The 23,682-nt window shown below is 44.4% G+C and overlaps 1 protein-coding gene across 1 annotated transcript in view; it reads right to left on the minus strand.

Annotated features, from left to right (window-relative positions):
* The window catches only part of LOC145418152 (glycerol kinase 5), a 123,688-nt gene that overhangs the window by 68,734 nt on the left and 31,272 nt on the right, over positions 1–23,682 (minus strand). Inside the window, exon 2 of the mRNA XM_080286674.1 lies at positions 4,706–4,971. Coding sequence (XP_080142800.1) covers positions 4,706–4,918 — 213 coding nt within the window. The 5' untranslated portion in view covers positions 4,919–4,971. The remainder of the gene's footprint in view (positions 1–4,705; positions 4,972–23,682) is intronic.

Genomic DNA, 23,682 nt, shown 5'->3' on the forward strand with positions numbered 1-23,682 from the left:
TCTCTCTCTTTTCTTGCTATCATTCACCTTCTATTAAACCACTCCTTTTTCCTGTTGTCTTTCCCCCTTACTCTTGGCACAAATTTTTCCACTCCCAAATTACAGAGGTTTAGAAAGATATCCCACTTCCTCTGTATCTCTCTTGTTTCTCTGAATTTTCTCCAATCCGCATTTTCAAAAATTTTTCTCAATCCCGTAAAATTTGCTTTCCCAAAGTTATATCTTCCCTGCCTATACAGCTCGTCTCTTGGCTAGACGTTCCCTATTATCATCTGGAACTCAATGACCACATGATCACTTTTTCCTATAGGGCAGAAATGTTTCAATGATTCTATTACATCGGGCTCTTTGGTAAACAGTAAGTCTAACCTTGCTGGTGTGTCCTCACCTCGGAACCGTGTCTCTTTTTTGACCCATTGCGTCATCACATTATTCATTATTATATTTAATATTGGATGGGTGACCGCCTGGGGCCACCAGAAGCTGTTGGCATCCCTACGTGTCAAGTGGGGTTGGTGGAGGATTAGTGTCCCTCCCTGTAAAACAATTAACTCTAAGCCATTGGCCACCCCGTCTGGGATACATGGCGTCTGGCAATGAATGACAAAAAAAATATTTAATATCATAGTGTCCCACTAATCTTCACTGCCTCCTGAGTCCCATTCCTCCCAGTTCACCTCTTTACAGTTAAAGTTTCGTTTTCGTTTTTGAAGGCTCCAACATGCTTGCATGCGTCGGCCTTGGTCACCTAATGGCGGCTTTCCACGCTGCACGATCCATTGCAGCCTCCCTGTTCAGTCCCTTAACCCTGAGGTCACACTTAATGACCTCGTCCCATGTCTTTCTCGGTCTACCCCTCATAACCCCACCCCCAATTTTAACACTTCTCACCCTCCTCACCCAATTATCATCCCCCATCCTCTCCACGTGTCCAAACCATCTCAATCTACCTCTCCTCATCACAACACCAATACACTCCAGTCACATCCTACCTCTCAACTTTTCCATTGTAAACCCAGCCCCCCAGGACCTTGCATGCAGGGACGCATTACACATCCACCTAATCATTGTCATTTCTGTACGTCTGAGCCGGCGAATATCCTCCTCCTTTACTGTCCAGGTCTCACTACCATACAGCATTACACTCCTAACACATGCTGCATACAAAGACCCCTTAGCACGTAGGGATAGCCCTCTCAATGTCAGAAGAGGCGAGAGCTCCCTGAACTTCTTCCAACCACTTCTCACCCTAGCCACAGAGCTAGCTCCAGCACCACCGCCAGCCCCACCTCCAGCACACAACATGTCTCCCAAATAACAAAACTCTTCCACACACTCAAGAGATTCACCAGCAAGTTCAATCCTTTCACGCCTCACAATCTCCACCTGCTCTCCCCGACACACACCAAAATTATATTGTGTGTGTGTGTGTGTGTGTGTGTGTGAAACAATTGGAAAACGGTGTTGGTGGTTAATATTTACTGTGGTAACATCATAAGTTACTAAAATGATTACCGTAGTGCTGTAATAGCAGCATATATCATGTAAAAGAATTATTTCAGTAGATTGCTGCCTACCAACAACTCCACCGTATCTATCTATCTATTGCCAGGTGCCATAATCCCATAAGGGGTGGCCGTCTGACTATGAGTTGGTAGTTTTATGGGGAGGGGCACTAACCCTCCGCCAAACCACTTGCTGAACATAGAGAACACGTATGAGTTGGTTATATGGTTACCACCCAGCACTAAACGATTTCTTGGCTTACAGGAAACCATTTGGGTTGTCACTTAACGTAAAACTACCTGAAAAAGAAAGAAGAGTAATAAAAAGTGATGGGAAAGATGGGAGAAATATAAAAAGAGGAAGGCAGACACAGAAAATGAACTCTGCTTTATTAAAATATGAGCAAATATCATCAGTTAATGATATCTGACAAGTGCTGCTGCATAGTCAGGGGATATTTACTTTTTCATTCGCCACAGAACTTCAGAATATTATCACACTGCTTTGTAAAGTTGTATACTGTCAAGTTTCCAACAACATGAGTGCCTTTGAGAACACAATCATTTAATTCATTTTTCATTCATTCATCATCCAAGCCTACACTGCCCCATGAGAAGGAAGCCCGGGGCTAGGCAAGTTGGTCCTGACATTTAAGATGAAAGTGACCAGCCTCACTCATCCCTGAGTGGCATTACGTGAGCAATAAACCCCAACCACCCCTTGGATATAAACCTTCACCGATTCAATCCGATTGGAGCGCCATAATTACTCACCAAACCACCAAGAACTGAAATCTGGTTATATGGCTACCACCCAGTGAAGTAAATGGTTTTCTGGTGTACAGGAAACCATTTGGCTTCTCACTCAGTGTAGGGTCACGCATAGGCAGCAAGAAGAGGAAAGAATGAAGGAAAGAAAGACAGAAGAGGGAGTGTAAAGTCACCCGTAGGCAGAAGCACGAGGAAAGAATGAAGGAAAGAAAGACAGAAGAGGATGGAGGGAAAGAAGGATGGAGGAGAGGAAAGGGCAGACACCCAAGAGCAGCACTACATCGAGTTTGAGGATGGTGAGAGCCCCCACCTACCACATGAGAACACAATGAAGGACTGTTATTAACATGTTTCAGTTGGTAACTTATAGAACTTCTGAATGTTTATCATGCTTTATGTCAGTCACTATCATGTTTCCATCACCACAATTATCTCATAACAATTGCACACATTACATTTTGGGGGTTGGATTATTATGTTACATACTTTTTTCACAACAATGCTTGTTTCTGCACCCATTTAATTTGTGAACTAATTTGGGGAAATGAAAATGACAATGATATTATGAATAAAGGTATGATATAATTTTATTTATTATGGCATATATATATGGTGCATACTTTTGAATGAATCAGCTAAAGCTGCAACTCAATAATATGTAAAGTCACTAGACTCAGTGACTTCTCCACCAAGCCGGCAACACTGGAGTGGCCTAAGCAGGACAAACAAGAGGAGGTGGAGTGCTGGCCATGTAAGAAAATGCAAAAAGGGTTGTGAGAGCAGGAACAATGCGTCATGTGGAACCCCAACAGTGTTTCCCTGCATTTCTCAGATGTTTTTGAAGAATAACCATCAGCTCTCCAAGAATAACAACCCAACAAGAGCAGGGGCCCCATGAAGAGGCAGAGACTACTGTACAACACTGAACAGCTAGAACTAATCAATACAAGTACAGTAATACCTTGATTTATGATACCCTTAGATGCAATACCCTGGCTTAACGATGGGGGTAGAAATACCACCATACCCCGCCTAACGATGGCCAAACCCCAGTTTAAAAATGGGTTTTGACTTTTTTACCGATTCTGATGATATTTTGGACTAAAACTGTGTGTTTAGGTTGATTTATAAACTGTTTTTAGACTTGGATTAATGTGTTTTAGCAATAGGTAGGGTGAACATTGTCATTCTGGGGTACAGTTTACTGAGCCTGATTTTTCCAGACTTATATTGATGATTTTCAGATTTTATTTGATGGTTTTAGTGAGTTATTTACAGGTGTTAGGCTTAGGTTAGCTTCTTTGACAGCTGTTAGGCCATTTAGATTGACTTTAAGCTTGTTTGGGGGCTCATCTGGATGGGTTTTGGGCTTGGTTAGGGGGGAAAACTCAAGGCTAGTAAAAACTCCACATTACTTTACACATTAAAAGTACCCCGATATGATACCCCACCTAATGATGGGCTTTACCTAACCAATTACATTGTTAAACCGAGGTAGGCCTGTACTGGCAATACATATGGTTTATTATCATTCATGAGTCCGCACTCTGTTTCACCATCACCAAAACCTAATTTCTCACATTCATATTTCCCTTGAACATAGGAAAAGAATCAAAACAGAGACGAGACCCCAAACTTTTCCTTCTTCTATTTGGCACTGAATAATATAATGGCCATTAAAAGTCAAATGCTTTTCTTTTTCTTTTTTTTTTTCTTTTTTTCTTTTTTATGTGTCCGACTCTGGGCAAAGGCTTCAGGGCCTATATCTTGGGGGCAGTAGCCTATCCTAAGGCCCAGTAGTCCTCCTACACCTCCACATGTCACCACTTCGGCGCTAACACCCACCGTCCATATTGAATACATGCTAGGGCTGTCTCATACAGGACTGGTGTATTGGTATTAGCGGGGGTATTTTTATGACATGTCGGCGGGTCATCTGGTAGATCAGGAAACTCTGCTTTTTATGAAATTCAAATCCTTAAACTGTCCCCTGCTGGGCAGTGAAATCCCTACATCTTTAAGAGAGTACAAAGAGAACTAGTTTCCAGTCTTATCAGAAGACGAAGAAGAAAAAAAGATTGTTCACTGAATTTTATAGTACTAAACTAGTAACAGCAGTTCATACAAAAGTCACTCAGTTATCAATATAACACTGCTCTTAGCATCATAATATCCATTCATACTGGGCAACACAGGCACACAGTGAAACACCAACTGCATGAAGCAGTCAGATTACTGTAGTCTGCAGGGTTTGTGAATACACCAATAGCCACATTTTCTTCCAACTCCATGATCTAATGATGGCCTTCTCTCCTTCAGAACAATGCACTTTTTTTATCACTTGTACACTTTTATAATTTTCCTCTGCAGTTTTCCTAGGAGAGTTCTTATTAAAACATAGTTTACTCCAATCCATACTACTGCCTCACCTTCTCCTGTGCCTTTCCCACCACCCGTGCCTGTTTATCATACAACAGGCAGCGTAAAGTGGTGGTGCCCAGGTCAAGGCTGGCCACGTACTCTGATGCAGCACCATGATTCTGTGGCAGGTCATGCAGTCCCAGTGTGGGGTCAATCTCTGGCAGTGGGTTGTGACCTGGTACTGGAACTGGGCTGTGGTTATCCTCCTCCGACGCTCCCATCCTGTCATCACCAATTGTCACATCAATCCTCCACACTAGTTGATTTCACCAACCTGAAATTACTATGAGTCTTAGGTACTGTACAGCATAATATTTGCTTTTCCTCTCTCATACTGACTGATAAGTGTCATCAAGAATAACCAATCACTTATCTCTGAAATTTCACTCCTACTTACAATATTATTCTACTGTTCTGAGTCCCTGACCCCACTTTTCCCCAGTCACCTTGCACTCTTCCCTCTCAACCTAACTGCTGTCATTCTTACAACACAATCCATAATCAATATCATTTAGGTATACAGTGGGGCACCAACTTTCGCTACAGCAGGATTCGCGGAATCCACTTTCGCGGCATGCACCAAATATTCCCTAACTTCCACTTTCGCTTGAAAAAAAATCGATTTTCGCGCACAAATTTTGGGTTTGGGACAATATTTTGAACTTTGAATTTCCTGCACTGCCCGCCCGCAACCCACCGCCATCTTGAATGACGTCATGTCAACACTCTGTCCACCCATTCCCGCCATTGTGTACGAGCGTGCTAGCTCCATTGTGTTGGATTCTCACGGTTCAATGGTTCAAGTCTGATTGGTGAAGTGTTCAATAAACACATCCATGAAGGGCAGCAGGCTCTTATCACACGCTACCTGCAGCAGACTAAGGAAATAACGGAGGTGGAAGTACCATTGGAAGCCGAGGGGGCAGCCGACCATGGTGCTATCCCTACTGACAGTGCCATAGAGGAGCTTAACCTGGATGAAGATTTCGATGGATTTGTTCAAGAGAACCTAGCACAAAGGGAAATTCAGCACAGAGTGGAAGTGTTGCATCAAGTTGCATCTGAGGAGGCAGAGAGAGAGAGTGGTAGCGAGGCAGCAAGAGGTGGCGCCAATACGTCTGGCGTGGCTAAATAAGCCCGCCATGCGCCTCGGATACTTACCCCCAACATCCATTAAACACCTCAACCTGGTCTCTGTGGTATGTTTCTCCTCATATAATGTGTACTGTACAGTTTTTATTGTTTGTATCTCACAATGCAATGTACAATAGTGATTTGATGTACTGTAATGCAAGTGAAAATGAAAATCTGATGTTACTTTAGGATAACCGGGAACCAATTAGCCTTTTTGCCATAAAGACAATGCCCCAACTTTCGCTAATTCCACTTTCGCGCATTATTTTTGGACCCAATTAGGCGTGAAAATTGGTGCCCCACTGTATTAAAAAAAGAATAGGACCAAATACTGAACCCTGCAGCACTCCACTGGATAAACATTTGAGAATCTAGTGCCAGTGTGTGTGTGTGTGTGTGTGTGTGTGTGTGTGTGTGTGTGTGTGTGTGTGTGTGTGTGTGTGTGTATATATATATATACTGTATATATATATATATATATATATATATATATACTGTATATATATATACTGTATATATATATATATATATATATATATATATATATATATATATATATATATATATATATATATATATATATATATATATATATATATATATATATATATATATATATATATATATATATATATACTGTTTATATATATATATATATATATATAGTAATCCCTGTAATATCCAGACATCCATTTTCCCAACATCCCCAATAACCGGACATTTTCGTCCCGGGATCCAATATTCCCAAAATGGGCCAAAAACTGCAAAAAATTCGAAAAAAATCCAACTTTTTCCCGCCCGTAATTTGAAGTTGGCACACGCGGCGCGGGCCAGCTGTGTTCTGGTGCGTTGTTCCGCCGACGTCCGCTACGGCGCCCCTGCATCCTCCCCAGTTACCGCCTTTCTCTTGTTGTGTGTGCACGCTCGTTGTCATGGCCGCCCATGAGCTCGCTTTTGTGGTGGTGCCTTACCTGTTGCTCTCGTGCCTCTCCGTGTGTGTGATGATGGCCCCGCCACCTGAGCAGAGGAAGAGAGTGGTTTTGACTCTGGAGAAGAAGAGGGAGATACTGGACAAGGTGGATGCGGGATGGTCTACCTCACGCATCCTTCGTGAATTCAGCCTGGCCCGATCTACTTTGTTTGATATCAAGAGATCCTGCAACAAACTCATGCAGTACACAGCTGACTTCTCATCGAAAAGCAAACGCAACGTGGAGAGGAAGGTGATGTACTCACAAGTATGCAGAAGTCGACCGCTCCACGTTGATTTGGTATCAACAGCAACGTGCTGCTGGTGTGATGGTGCGTGGCATGGAGCTGAAGGCTGCTGCTGAAAAGTTTGTAAGGCTTCATGACGCCCTAGACTTCAAGGCATCCGAAGGTTGGCTCTTTGTGTTCAAGTTACGACATGGCCTTACCAACCGTAAGTCTCATGGTGAAGCTTTGGACGCCAACGAGGATGGAGTAGAGGAGTTTCGGCACAAGGTGAAGCGCTTGATCGACAGGGAGGGCCTCACTCTCAGTCAAGTCTATAACACTGACGAAACTGGTTTATTCTATTGCTCTTTGCCTATGAACATTCTAGCCGAGGAGACGGAGAAGCGTGTACCTGGCCGCAAGCTCTGCAAGCAATGGATATCTGCTTTGTGTTGTGCCAATACTAACGGCATGCACCGGCTTAAGCCAGTTATTGTTGCCCGTGCAAAGCAGCCTCGGTGTCTTCGTGGGGTGATGGATGTCCCTCCTGTCGTCTGGTACCATTCCTTGAAGGAATTGTTCACAGCCCAGATCTTCAAAGACTGGTTCCACCATCATTTCATCAAGGAGGTCATCCATTACCAGACGGAGAAACTGGGAATCCCACGCAACCAGGTAAAGGCCCTCCTTCTCCTCGACAATGCACCTGCCCACCCGTGCGACAAGGACTTGGTGGCTGAGAATGGCCGTATTAGGTGCATGTTTCTGCCACCTAATACTACTGCTCTCATCCAACCTATGAACCAACAGGTGATCGTGGTAACGAAGAGGCTGTACCTATCGAAGTTCCTAGACAAGGTGATGGTTGTTCTCAAGGACGAGGACGAGCGCAGGGAGGGACAGGACACGCGAGGCCAGTGGACTTTGGAAAACCTTCGCCACTACAACATCAAGTCTGCCATCTACAATTGGGCCAGTGCATGGAAGGAAATCCCTGTCAAGACTCTAGAAAATGAGTGGTCTCGTCTGCTTCTTGGAACGGATGTGGAGCACGATTTCATAGGTTTTGACGTGGATGACTTCCATGCACGTCTAGGTGTGCATGGGGACGATGTTGATGTGGACGATGTGCGAGAGTGGTTGGATGACGATGAGGGTGATCCTGGGTATCAGACATTGTCTGATATCGAGATCGCATCTTCAGTTGCAGGTGTCAGTATCCAGCTTGAAGATTCCGACAAGGACGGCGATGATGATGCGGACTCCTCTCAGTGTGTCACTACTCCAGCCATCCCCAAGCTGAGCGCACTCCAGGAACACCTAGAGTTCATTCTGGACTACCTGGAGCACCCAGATTGCAAAAGGGAGATGGGGCCCTTGGGACTTGTGGAGGAAGTGCGCGCTTTCAGGCAGCACATCGTAAATCGTTAAAATCGTCGTTCCTTGCGTCAATCAACCATTTACAGCTTTTTCAGGCCCGTGACCCCCGCTGTGCGCAGCCCTGGCTCCACTCCATTGCCTCCCCAAGACAGGTCCTCATCCTCCGAGCCACAGCCCAGCACATCAGGCACGGTGGAGTCACCATTCGACGTGAGTTTGCGCCTCTCTTCAGAGTCGTCTGCAGTGGATACACCATCACCATGACCCAGCAACACACCCCTAGGTCACCTGCATGTGCTACTCTCAGACTCTGACAGTGATTAGATGCCTAGAACTTCTCCACTAGGCCACACGGGAATTTACAGTGTTGTGCAGTGAAAAAAAAACATTGCATAGTGTTAAGAATTTGAGTTCTAAGTGAAAAGACAAAGATTTAATTGACTTTCAATGTAACGTAAATTAACTAGAGTGTGTTATGTTTAGAAAATGGTTTTATGAGTGGAAAGACTTAAAGTGCAGAGTGCAACACTTATTTCATTTAGGTACAATGGAGCGCAAGTAAGACAAGAGTGCGCAGTGTTAAGAGATTGGAATTCTGAGTGCAAATGACTAAGTTCAGTGCAAGACTTCATGAACAGTGTACTGCAAGTGCTTCAGGAACTCCTTATTACTGTCAGTGTCTGAGAGGAGGCAGGTTATTCATTGAGATGGCCAGGGACATGCTATATGTACCCAGAATGTTTCATATTGTACTGTACTGTAATTTCCATACTTACCTCTAACACCTCATTTCACTCTTTTATGTCCCTTATTGGTGTGAATTGTGTCTTAGGTGCTATGCATGTGCAGTAGAGAGGTGTTTTTCTGAGTTAGGCTAGGTTAGGGTCCATAACTACCAGTCCAGGAGCCAAGGACTTGTTGTAAGTACCCAGATTGTTTAATATTGTATAAACTCAACTCTAAAACCTCATTTTATGGTTCTTTTGCATTTACTTCAGTCTTTTATGTCCCTTATTGGTGTGATTTGGGTCTTAAATACGTGTAATGCATGTCCACAGGGAGTTGTATAGGTGTTTTTCTGAGTTAGGGTCCATAAGTACAAGTCCAGGAGGCTGGGGCCCAATATCCGGACAGGACCATTATCCGGACATGCCTTTGGCACTATTACATCGGATATTGGAGGGATTACTGTGTATATATATATATATACACAGTGTTTATATATACTTTTTTTTTCTTTTTATGCGAGGAAGAAGGAACCAAAGGCCATGAGCCCGCAATAACAGTTCCCTCCAAAAAACAAACAAAATACAATAGAGAGCCAAATTCAAGATCCATTCATTTCGAGATGCCTGGACACACTGCGTTTGAAAGACTGAAGATCATAGGCATCATATATATATAGATAGATAGATAGATAGATAGATAAATAGATAGATAGATAGAGATAGATAGATAGATAGATATAGCTATAGATATAGATATATAGACATAGATATAGATATAGATATACAGTATATATATATATATATATATATATATATACAGTATATATAGTAATACCTTGATATACGATACCCCTAGATACAATACCCCCACTTAACGATGGGGGTAGAAATTGCACCATACCCCTCCTAATGATGGCCAAACCCCAGAGTAGTGATGGGCTTTGATTTTTTCTTACTGATTGTGAGGATATTTTAGACTAAAATTGTGTGTTTAGGTTGATTTATAAACTGTTTTTAGACTTTGATTAATGTGTTTTAGCCATAGGTGGGGTGAACATTGTCATTTTGGGGTACAGTTTGCTAAGCTTGATTTTTTCCAGACTTATATTTGACGATATTAAGATTTGATTTGTTGATTTTAGTGAGTTATTTACAGGTATTAGGCTTAGGTTAGCTTCCCTTACAGCTGTTAGGCCATTTAGATTGCCTTTAACCCCTTAAACGCGGATCGTCGTGTTTGCGACGCTCGGCCAAAAGGACATGACGGCGGGTCGTCGCGTTTGCGATTCTAGTAAATTTTGAATAACCGCGGGCAAGCAGGCTCCAGCTGGTATTGTCTATCAGTACCACCACCCTCTAGCTACAACTAGCATACCGGTACTTTACCTTTGTATTACTGACCTCAGTTGTTGCCAAATATCGCGTTTTCCCCCCGTCCCCCCCCCACCACGGCCCGGCCAGCCTGGCTGTGATACATGGCAGCGCTCTGAGCGCTCAGAACTGTAAATCTGCGCTCTCCTCTCACAAGCAGTTTATGCTACTAGGAAACGCTTGTTTCCCCAGTTGTAACACTAGTTTTTTTTCTCACGGTTTGCCCCTGTTTAGCGTCAGTTTACTGCAGGCTTTCAAAGTGACATTATGGCGAGTTCTAGCTCTTCCCAGTCAGTGCAAGCGGCCGACAGGAACGAGAATAAAGTGGCGGACGTAAGGCAGAATAAAAAGCGCGCCGTGGTGATCTTTTGGGAAGTAATATGATTGAAAATACTGTAGTATACATGTTTTTAGCTGTGAAAATGGAAATGTTTGTTGAGTGACGGGAAGACCGCCGCCACAGTGCATGTCGGCCGTACGCTCCGTTGATTTTAGCCTTATTTTCAGTGCTTATTGTACAAATACGGATTCCTAACTACCTTTACGTTGTAGTATAAAGTTTACTGTGACAGAATGAGGCTGTGGTAGAGGGGAAACCGGGTTGCTGGAGGTGTGAAAGTGAAGATTTGGTTACCCAACTTTGCAAGTCTCCACAAGTCCTTGGGTAGTCCACGAAGGCTCAACACCTGTCTCTGGAGAAAGCTGAATGTAAGTACTATCTGCCATACCAAGTATAATGTTCTAGGGTTAATCTCTGATTTTTGGCAAATATTTTCCTACAGGTACTCAGACCGCGATACAACCCCGCCACTCGGGGGAGAACGACTGTACACAGCCGCGTTTAAGGGGTTAAACCTGTTTTTGGGCTCACCTGGGTGGGTTTTGGACTTGGTTTGGGGGGAAACCAAAGGCTGGTAAATGGTCCACATTGAAATACAGTAATCCCCATACTATCCGGACGCCTAATTTCCGGACATCCCCACTTATCAGATATTTGGGTCCCGGGATCCAATATTCTCAAAATGGGCCAAAAATCGCAAAAAAAAATTTTTTTAATCCGACTTTTTTTCCCACCGTAATTTTATCTCGGCACGGGCAGCGAGGACCAGCTGTGTTTTGGTGCGTTGTTAAGTCGCCGTCTGCTAGGGCGTCCCTGCATCCTCCCCACTTACCGCCTGTCTCTTGTTGTGAGTGCACGCTCGTGATCATGGCCGCCCACGTACTCGCTTTTGTGGTGGTGCCCTACCTGCTGCAGGCTCTCCATCTGCTCTCGTGCCTCTCCTTCGTGTGTGTGATGATGGCCCCACTGCCTGAGAAGAGGAAGAGAGTGGTTTTGACTCTGGAGAAGAAGAGGAGATATTGGACAAGGTGGATGCGGGATGGTCAACCTCACGCATCCTTTGTGAATTCAACCTGGCCCGATCTACTTTGTTTGATATCAAGAGATCCCGCGACAAACTCATGCAGTACATGGCTGACTTCTCGTCGAAGAGCAAACACAACTTGGAGAAGATGATGTTTACTCCTCGCTATGCAGAAGTCGACCGCTCCACGTTGATTTGGTATCAACAGCAACGTGCTGCTCGTGTGCTGGTGCATGGCACGGAGCTGAAGGCTGCTGCTGAGAAGTTTGCAAGGCTTCACGACGCCCAGACTTCAAGACATCCGAGGGTTGGCTCTTCGCGTTCAAGATACGACACGGCCTTACCAACAATAAGGCCCATGGCAAAGCTTTGGACGCCAATGAGGATGGAGTAGAGGAGTTTCGGCACAAGGTGAAGTGCTTTATCGACAGGGAGGGCCTTACTCTTGGTCAAGTCTACAACGCTGACGGAACTGGTTTATTCTATCGCTCTATGCAAACGAACACTCTAGCCGAGGAGATGGAAAAGCGTGTACCTGGCCGCAAGCTCTGCAAGCAACGGATATCTGCTTTGTGTTGTGCCAATGCTAACGGCATGCACCGACTTAAGCCCGTTATTGTTGGCCATGCAAAGCAGCCTTGGTGTCTTTGTGGGGTGATGGATGTCCTTCCTGTCGTCTGGTACTATTCCTTGAAGGCATGGTTCACTACCCACATCTTCAGGACCTGGAGCGGTGGCGTCTTCGTCTTGGATCTATCCCCCAGAGGCTGTCGAAGAGAAGAGGAGGACAGCATGGGGGCCAAACCACCGCAAACCCCCCCCGGCCCCTCACAGGGCTCGAGTACCTGGGAGTGGCTTCGGTCGCCCGGGCAAGTACCACATCTCCCAACACAACTCACACACAACAACACTGTTTTTTCTATACCAAGAAATGACTCCCCAGCTGTCGTTTCTCGACGACTTCTTCTAGCCGGGGACATTGAGAGCAATCCAGGACCTACCAACAAATACAGTACATATGTCCAACATGCTCAAAACCTATCATGTTGAGCCGACAGACAAAGGGTTCGGTTCAGTGCAATTCCTGCAAGAACTGGACCCTTTACACCTGCACAACACTTGCATCCAGAAAACATTACACAAACACCTGGACATGCTCCCTATGCTCCTTCCCCCCACCCATCAACCCCCCTTCCAATCCTACTCCTACTTCCTTCACACCTCCACAGCCAAACCCACCGACCCTTGCCACACCATCCAGTCCTCCAACTCCTCCCATTCCAACCCATCCTAATCCCCCTCAACCCTTACCTCCATCACAACCTCCTCCTACCCCTTCCCCTCCACCCACACCACCTCCCCCCCCTGCTGCAGCAGCCAACACACATCGCACACACAACATAAACATTCTTCAGTTAAACATAGCTGGCATAAACACCAAAATACATGAACTCACACAATTCATCAAACAACAGAACATACACATTGCCATCTTACAAGAAACAAAACTACACACAGCACAGAAAACACCGACATTTCATAACTTCACCACCATTCGACAAGACTGGGCCAACGGCAGTGGCGGTGGACTCATCACCCTGGTACACAAATCCATCAACTCTGAGGATACCAGTGCACACACAAAGTCACTTCTCCCCCCACATGACACCACAACTGAAATACTATCTATCTATCTATCTATTGCCAGACGCCTCAATCCCGTTTGGGGTGGCCACAAACAAATCGCCTCCAAGTCGCCCTGTCCCCCGCCATTTCACTGCCCTGCTCCCAACTCACACCCCCCTCTCTCATATGCCTCTCCACCCCATCCCTCCATCTCATCCTCGGCCTCCCCCTCCCTCTTCCCCCCTCCACCTCACTCACATACACTTTCTTCGTCAGTCTCTCACCCTCCATCCTCTCCACGTGGCCAAACTGAAATAAAATTAATTAAAATACACACTGGTAACAAATCACACATGACAATCGCTAACACGTACATTCTCCCCCAATCGTCCCCCACAGTACCACACAATTACTCTCCACAGATACACCACATCACTAACATACCCAACAACATCCTGGGTGGTGCTTTCAACGCCAAGTCGTCGGCCTGGCATGTCAACAACCCTGACACAGACAGAGGGCTGGTACTACAATCCCAGACAGATCATCTCTTTATACTAAACAGTCTAGACCAACATACCCATATCCCACACCAAGCCCTCTTCCTCCCATCATCTCCAGACATCACTTTCTGCTCCCCAAACCTCGTCCCCACTACATCATGGAGAGTGGTCAAAACCCTAGGTTCTGATCACCTCCCAATCATCATCACTACCAAAACCAGAATCACCCCAGCTGGCCACAAACACACATACACTAATTATAAGAGAGCCAATTGGGAGGCCTTTGTAACTGAAACAGAACAACATTTCGAAACACTAAACAGTACACCCATCACAAACATCAACACCGCTGTGCACACTTTCAATACAATCATACAAAATGCAGACAAAAGACACATCTCTAGAGGCAACAGAAAGAGACACAAGCCCAACTTCACACCAGAAATTCAAGGCCTCATCAGACAACGGGACACACTGCGACACTCCCCAACACCCCATACACAAGACACCATACAACAAATACAAGAACTCAACACTCAAATAAACAATAAAATATCAGAACGGCAAACACTAAACTGGAAAAATTACCTCCAAACACTTGACCACAAAACAAACATCAGCAAACTCTACAAAACACTAAACAGCATCACACTTTCCAACAGCAACACCACACAATCACACACTGCCATCACAACAACAGACACCATACCCTCAAACAAACAACAAGCAAACACTCTCATCAATCACTTTTCACAAGTCAGCCATCTAAACCCCCACCCCGAAGACCGACGTATCATCCGAAGTAAGAGACAGTTCCCCACAGACCCAGACTACGCACCTTTCACTTACAACCAGACGAAGCACATCATTAACAACCTCAAGCACTCATCTGCCTGTGGACCAGACAACATAAGCAACATTCACCTTAAACACCTAGGACCACAAGGCATACAAGCACTCACCAACATATCAAACTACAGCTACTCACACAACATAATACCCAACATCTGGAAGCATGGCAATATCATCACTATCCCTAAACCCAACAAGGACCCCACGTTACCCTCCTCACATCGCCCCATCACACTCCTCTGCACCCCCTCTAAAGTCACTGAACGACCGGTACTACAACTAGTCACACCTCACATTCCCCTAGCCGTCACAACATGGCTTTAGGCCACTATACTCCACAAACACCCTTCTTACAGACCTTACACAGAGAGTTTTCGATGGCATGAATTCAGCTAGGCCACCACACAGAACACTCCTAGTCACACTAGACATTAGCAAAGCTTTTGATGCCATCCCCCGCCACAACCTCACAAACAAAATACTCAACACAAACATGCACAATAACACAAAAAGATGGCTGGCAAACTACTTAGCAGGCTGATGTGCACACGTAACATTTGCCGGTCAGTCTTCTAACATCAGAAACTTCACAAACGGCATCTCCCAAGGATCTGTTTTGTCCCTTACACTCTTTAACCTATACATGCACGAAGTACCCACACACCACAGATACACATAGCTTCCTATGCAGATGATATAACACTTACCTGTATGCACCAAAATGCAAACACAGCTGCACACATCATTCAACCTTACCTCAACACACTACACAAATGGTTCACCACAAACAGGCTCAAAATATCACCAGCCAAATCTACAGTGACTCTTCTCACAAACTGGACAGCAGAACATAGTCACATCCCACACCTCACCATAAACAACACTCCCCTACCACACATACACACACACACACAAAATCCTTGGTGTAACATACAATACATCAATGTCATTTAAACAACACATCACAAACATTAAAAATAAAATATCACCAAGACTCAATGCTTTGAGGTCACTTGCCCATACAACATTCGGACACAACAAAGAAACCACCACCACAGTATACAAACAATACATATGTTCAGTGATGAATTATGCAAGCCCTGCCTGGGCTTCTAACCTCACCAAAACACACTACAACACTCTACAGACCATACAGAACAAGGCCCTAAAAATAATCACAGGCTACACAGCTACTACACCCACAGACCACCTACATCAAGAAACCAAAGTCCTCAGAGTCAAGGATCACCTAGACATGAGAGGCACCCAGTTTTTTGCTGCAGCCTCCACAAACCCACAACATCCACTACATTACATGGCAGCACATCCACTCACACCAAGGAACATCAAAACAACACCCAGCACACGATACCATACACAAATACTGTCATCTCTCCCCCCTCGCCTACCTCAGACCAGCTTCCAGAAGCATATCCACACTCAGATCACTCGCCGCTCCATTCAGTCACTTAAAGACAACACACAGCTGCATGCACGGCCTCCTGACATCCACCCTTCTGAATCCTATCTTCCTCGTGAGGACAGGGCCCACCTGGCCAGGCTGAGATGTGGGCACCATCCAGCCCTCTTAAGCAACCAGAAGAGGCTGGATGACTCCGTTGCTGATGCCTGTCCAGGATGCAACACAGCACCCCATACTATTAAGCACATTATGGAAGACTGCATTGCACACAATCACTACACCAACAACACACACATACACTCTTCGAGAGCTCTGTGGGAAAGCCCGGTCTCGGCCATGGCCTCCCTAAGGGGCTCGGGGCTGTTCGGCCAGACTGCCTAGGGAACAACTGCTACTACTACTACCCACATCTTCAAAGACTGGTTCCACCGTCATTTCGTCAAGGAGGTCATCCATTACCAGACAGAGAAACTGGGAATCCCATGCAACCAGGTAAAGGCCCTCCTTCTCAACAATGCACCTGCTCACCCGTGCGACAAGGACTTGGTGGCTGAGAATGGCCGCATTAGGTGCATGTTTCTGCCACCTAATACTACTGCTCTCATCCAACCAATGGACCAATGAGTGATCGTGGCAATGAAGAGACTGTACTGATGAAAGTTCCTGGACAAGGTGATGGTTGTTCTCGAGGACGAGGACGAGCGCAGGGAGGGACGGGACACGCGAGGCCAGCGAACTTTGGAAAACCTTCACTGCTACAACATCAAGTCTGCAATCTATAACTAGGCCAGTGCATGGAAGGAAGTCCCTGTCAAGAATAGAAAATGGTTGGTCTCATCTGCTTCTCAGAACGGATGTGGAGCATGATTTCCTAGGTTTTGACGTGGATGACTTCCATACATGTGTACGTGCACATGGCGACAATGTTGATGAAGACAAAGTGTGTGAGTGGTTGGATGTCGACGAGGGCGATCCTGGGTAACAGACCATGTCTGATATCGAGATCGCATCTTCAGTTGCATGTGTCAGTACCCAGCTTGAAGATTCCGACGAGGATGGCGACGATGATGCAGACTCCTCTGAGCGTGACACTACTCCAGCCATCCCCAAGCTGAGCGCACTCCAGGAACACCTAGAGTTCATTCTGGACTACCTGGAGCACCCAGATTGCGACAGGGAGATGGGGCCCTTGGGACTTGTGGAGGAAGCGCGCACTTTCAGGCAGCGCATCATTAATCGTCAAAATCGTCGTTCCTTGCGTCAATCAACCATTGACAGTTTTTTCAGACCCGTGACCCTCGCTGTGCGCAGCCCTGGCTCCACTCCATTGCCTCCCCAAGACAGGCCTTCATCCTCCGAGCCACAGCCCAGCACATCAGGCACGGTGGAGTCACCACTGGACGTGAGTTTGCGCTTCTCTTCAGAGTCGTCTGCAATGAGTAGTCCATCACCACGACCCAGCGACGCCACCTGCATCAGCTACTCTCAGACTCTGACAGTGATTAAACGGCAAGAACTCTCCACTAGACCACACGGGAATTTACAGTGTTGTGCAGCGAAGAGAACAGTGCATAGTGTTAAGAAATTAGAACTGTGAGTGCAAAGACTAAAGTGCAGAGTGCAACACTGATTTTATTGATGTTCAATGGAGTGCAAGTTAGACTAGAGTGTATAATGCTAAGAAAATGGATTTATGAGTGCAAAGACTAAAGTGCACAGTGCAACACTTATTTCATTAAGGTGCAATGGAGCACAAGTAAGACTAGAGTGTGCAGTGTTAAGAGAATGGAATTCTGAGTGCAAATGACTAAGTTCAGCACAAGACTTCATGTACAGTGTACTGCAGGTGCTTCAGGTACTCCTTTTTACTGTCAGAGTTTGAGAGGAGGCGGGTTATTCATCGAGATGGCCAGCGACATGCTATAAGTACCCAGAATGTTTCATATTGTACTGTACTGTAATTTCCATATTTACCTCTAACACCTCATTTCACTCTTTTATGTCCCTTATTGGTGTGAATAGTGTCTTAGGTACTATGCATGTGAAGTAGGGAGGGGTTTTTCTGAGTTAGGCTAGATTAGGGTCCATAAGTACCAGTCCAGGAGCCAGGGACTTGTTGTAAGTACCCAGAATGTTTAATATTGTATAAACTCACCTCTAAAACCTCATTCTCTGGTTCTTTTGCATTTATTTCAATCTTTTATGTCCCTTATTGGTGTGATTTGGGTCTTAAATAGGTGCTATGCATGTCCAGAGGGAGTTGTATAGGTGTTTTTCTGAGTTAGGGTCCATAAGTACTAGTCCAGGAGGCTGGGGCCCAATATCCAGACGGGACCACTTTCCGGACATGCCTTTGGCTCTATTACATCGGACAGTGGAGGGATTACTGTACATGTTAAAAGTACCTCGATATATGAAATCCCTCCTAACGATGGGGTTTTACCTAACCAATTAGATCGTTAAACCAGAGTATATATATATATATATATATATATATATATATATATATATACAGTAAAAGTCCTATTATTTGGCAGCTGATTATTCGGTAGATCCGACATTTCGGCAGTTTTGAGAAATAGTCCCATTTACAACAATCTTTGATTGTTCGGCAGATGTCCGGAAAATCTCGGCAGTCCAGGAAGTGTTATCTGTGACTTGTAGGCCTCATGTTTCATTACACTTCTGTATGTTCACTAATTTCTATATTTTTTCAGACTCAGGTATAGTATTGTACTGATTACAATATTGGATAGTATCATACAGTACAGTAACCACCCCCTCCAAATTAGTGAGGGTTACGTTCCAAGCCCCCTCGCTAATTCTTGAAATTCGTCCATTCTTGACGCCTTCCTGAAAGTGACATTTACTGGTAATTGCGTAGCCCATGAACCACTGATACTGTAATGCATTACCCATAAATAAATGGTGCTTGTTAAATCAGTTTCCCCGTTGTTTTTAGCTGTACGGCTATGACAGCTCTAGTATTTTTATTCCTCAGCATAATGGTGGAAGGGACTGTCCTGTTTAACCAAACCTAATCTAACCGAGTTTAACTGTACCTAATAGTTTAACCATACCTAACCTAACCTAAAGTCAGAAAAATACTTAAAAATAAACTGTAGGAATATGAATTGCTAAGGTCTCTCTGATGAAAGTTAAACGTACATTTAGCTCTCATTCTTTTGTTTGTTTTTGTGTTTAATGTGAAAGAGAGAGTATTGATGCAAACAGTAATATACCCCATTAACCCCTTCATAACCTCCGGCACTGAACAACCCTTTACAGTATCGATGTCAGTGATATCAAGTTTGTGTGAGCTATAAAGAAAATTGAACAATTATGGGGAGGGAACGAAGGTCACTGGTATGTTTACACGACTCTACGCTACGATTCCAAGCAGTCAGGCTGTCGGTTAATCTCAGATGTATTCGCCCATTTTGTAAATGCCCCGTAACTTTATAAATTTTTCCGTGACTCATAGCGAATCATAGCATGGGTTTAGGAAGCTAAATAACATATTGCTAGGTGAGCCAGACAATTATCTTCACATCTTTAAGAAAAACAAATTGATTTCAGAAGAATGGAAGAAACTTACTCTACGTACTCAGAGAGGAATTAAATTTCTTCCATTTTCTTAAAGATGTGAAGATAATCATCTGGCCCACCTAACAATGTGTTATTTAGCTTCCTAAACCCATGCTATGATTCGCGGGAGAAGTTACAAAGTTACGGTGCATTTACCAAATGGCCGAAAACATCTGAGATTTACCGACCCTCTGACTGCTTGGAATCGTTTCATAGAGTCATGTAAACATACCAGTGACCTTCGTTCCCTTCCAATAATTGTTCACAGTTTTCTACTGTAATGGGTTGTTTAATGCCGGAGGTTATTAAGGGGTTAATGGAATACATTACTGTTTACATCAATACTCTCCCTTTAACATGTAAACAACAGCAAAAAAAAAAAAAAAACGAACAAAAGAATGAGTGCTACGAGTAAATGTACGTTTAACTTTCATCAGAAAGACCTTACCAATTCATATTCCTCCACTTTATTTTAAGCAATTTTCCGACTATTTTATTTTGTGTTCGGAAAAAGTACTGTATACAGCACTCACTCCAAACATATTTGTAATAATATAAGTAGTGATGAGTTCACCAATACAAGTGATGTACTGAGCTGGCAGGTAATATTAAGTATCATTTCGGCCATCCAGGAAGTGTTATCTGACTTGTATGCCTACTGTGTCATTACACTTGTATATGTTCACTAATTTATATATATATATTTCAGATTCAGGTATAGCACTGTATTGATTGCAGTATTGTACAGTATACAGTACTCTCTCCAAACAGTTGTAATACCATCAGTGGTGATGACAGTGTTCACCAATATAATTAAGGTACTGAGTGGGTAGGGTTTTGATTATTCGGTAATTCCAATATCTCGGCATCATCCTGGTCCCATAGATGCCAAATAATGGGACTTTTACTGTATATATATATGTATATATATATATATATATATATATATACAGTAAATATATATATATATATATATATTTATATATATATATATATATATTTTTTTTTTTTTTTTTAATGCGAGGAAGAAGGAACCAAAGGCCATGAGCCCGCAGTAACAGTTCCCTCCAAGAGAAAAACAAAATACAATAGAGAGCCAAATTCAAGATCCGATCATTTTGAGATGCCTGGACACACTGCGTTTGAAAGACTGGAGATCATAGGCAGGAGGAAATACAGACAGAGGGAGACAGTTCCAGAGCTGACCTGTTGCATGAATGAAAGACTGGGAGTAACGGTTAACTCTTGCATTAGAGAGTTGGACAGAAAAGGGATGAGAGTTTGCTGCCAGACGGGTGCTACGCGCCCGTCGTAGGGGTGGAGGAATGCAAGCAGACAGTTCAGAGGAGCAGTAACCATTAAAGTAGCGATAGAAAAGAGATAAAGATGCAACAGTGCGGCGAAGAGACAGAGGTTGTAGGGAGTCAGTAAGAGGAGGAGAGTTAATGAGACGAAAAGCCTTTGACTCCACCCTATTGAGAAGAGCTGTATGTGGGGAGCCTCCCCACACATGAGAGTTGTACTCCACACAGGGGCGGATAAAACCCCTGTATAGAGTCAACAATTGTGCAGGGGTAAAGAAAGAGCGGAGTCGGCTTAGCACACCCAATCTCTTGGAAGCAGATTTTACAAGAGATGCAATATGATCTTTCCAAGATAAGTCCCGAGTAAATGAAACCCCAAGCATGTTCAAGGATGATGCAGGATTAATCTGAATATTATTAAACATTAGTGGGTATACCTGTGGAAGATTTTGCCGGGTTGATAGGTGTAAGAACTGAGTCTTAGAAGCATTAAAGACAACCATATTATTTTTACCCCAGTCAGAGATATGAGCCAAGTCAGACATTAGGTGTGCCATAGCCTCATCCCTTGTTTCTTGAAGTAACTGTTGAGATGGGCGTTGCGGGAACCGAATGGAAAGGTGAAGGGTGGAGTCATCAGCGTATGAGTGGATAGAGTTAGATGTACAGCTTAGAAGATCATTGATGAATAAAAGGAAGAGAGTTGGTGATAGGACAGAGCCCTGAGGAACACCACTGTTGATAGATCTAGGAGAAGAACGATGGCCGCCTACGACAGCAGCTATAGAACGACCAGAAAGGAAGCTAGCGATGAAGGTACAGATAGAAGGATAGAAACCGTAGGAGGGCAGTTTGGAAATTAAAGATTTATGCCAGACTCGATCGAAAGCCTTTGAGATGTCAAGTGCAATGGCAAAGCTTTCGCCAAAGTCCCGAAAGGAGGATGACCAGGAGTCTGAAAGGTAGGTGAGAAGATCGCCAGTGGAGCGTCCCTGACGGAACCCATACTGACGATCGGAAAGAAGGTTGTGATAGGAAAGATGCCTTAAAATTTTTTTATTAAGAATTGACTCGAAAACTTTTGAAATACAGGACGTTAAAGCAATTGGACGATAGTTGGAGGGTTGGGTGGTGGTCACCCTTCTTTGGGACTGGCTGAATGAGAGCAAACTTCCAGCAAGAAGGAAAGGTACAAGTTGACAGACAAAGGCGAAATAGTTTGCCTAGGCAGGGTGTAAGCACAGAAGCACAGTTTTTGAGAACAACAGGAGGGACCCCATCAGGCCCATATGCCTTGTTAGTACTGAGGCCAGTAATGGCAGAAAATACATCAACTGAAGAAATTTTAATGTCAGCCATGAGGAAGTCAGAGGGGGAAGTGATGGAGGAACAGCACCGGAATCGTCTAAGGTGGAATTGGAGGAGAAAGTCTGTGCGAAGAGATCTGCTTTATCAGTAGAAGAAATAGCTACAGAACCATCAGAGTAGAAAAGAGGAGGGAAGGATGATGAGGTAAAGTTGTTTGAAAGATTTTTGGCAAGGTGCCAGAAGGAGCGGGAAGAATTCGAGTTGGAGAGTTGAGAGCATTTAGTATGGATGAAATTATTTTTAGTAGAGCGAAGAACAGACTTAGCACGATTCCGGGCAGAAACGTAAAGATTATGTGATTCAGGGGTGGGTTGGCTCCGGTACCTTTTGTAGGCCTTCTCCTTGTTGGGTGACAGCATTAGAACAAGCGTGATTAAACCAAGGCTTTCTTGCGTTAGTCAAAGGATATGAGAAAGGAATGTATGCTTCCATGCCCGAGAGAATAACCTCCGTAATGCGCAAGGCACACTCAGATGGCTCACGGCCATGGAAGCAATAATCATTCCAGGGAAAATCAAAGAAGTACTGCCTGAGGGCCTCCCAGTCCGCAGCTCCAAAATGCCACAGACGACGTTTCCCTGGAGGGTCCGCAGGCCGTACTGGAGCGATAGGACAGGTTAAGGTAATAAGGTTGTGATCGGAGGAGCCCAACGGAGAGAAAAGATTAACAGAGTAAGCTGAAGGATTAGTTGTGAGGAAGAGGTCAAGTATGTTGGAGCTCTCTCCAAGGCGGTCAGGGATAAGGGTAGGGTGCTGTACAAGCTGCTCTAGGTCATTAAGGATAGAAAAGATGTAGGCTTGTTCACCAGGTGGATCCGTGAAAGGAGAGGAGAGCCAAAGGTGGTGGTGAACATTGAAATCTCCAAGAATGGAGATTTCAGAGAAAGGAGAAATGGACAGAATGTGTTCCATCGTAGAAGTAAGATAGTCGAAGAATTTTTGATAGTCAGTAGAATTAGGGGATAAGTAAACAGCACAGATATATTTAGTCAGAGAATGACAGGAAAGCCGAAGCCAGAGAGTGGAGAATTCAGAAGAATCAAGTTCAGGAACACGAGAGCAAGATAAGTCGTTGCGTATGTATACACAACAGCCACCTTTGGCTTTGAAATGAGTATAGAGAAAGTAGGAGGATACAGAAAAGGGT

This window comes from Coenobita brevimanus, chromosome 112, assembly GCF_032717465.1.
Source record: "Coenobita brevimanus isolate Jiangsu-jjx chromosome 112, ASM3271746v2, whole genome shotgun sequence".
NCBI lineage: Eukaryota > Metazoa > Arthropoda > Malacostraca > Decapoda > Coenobitidae > Coenobita > Coenobita brevimanus.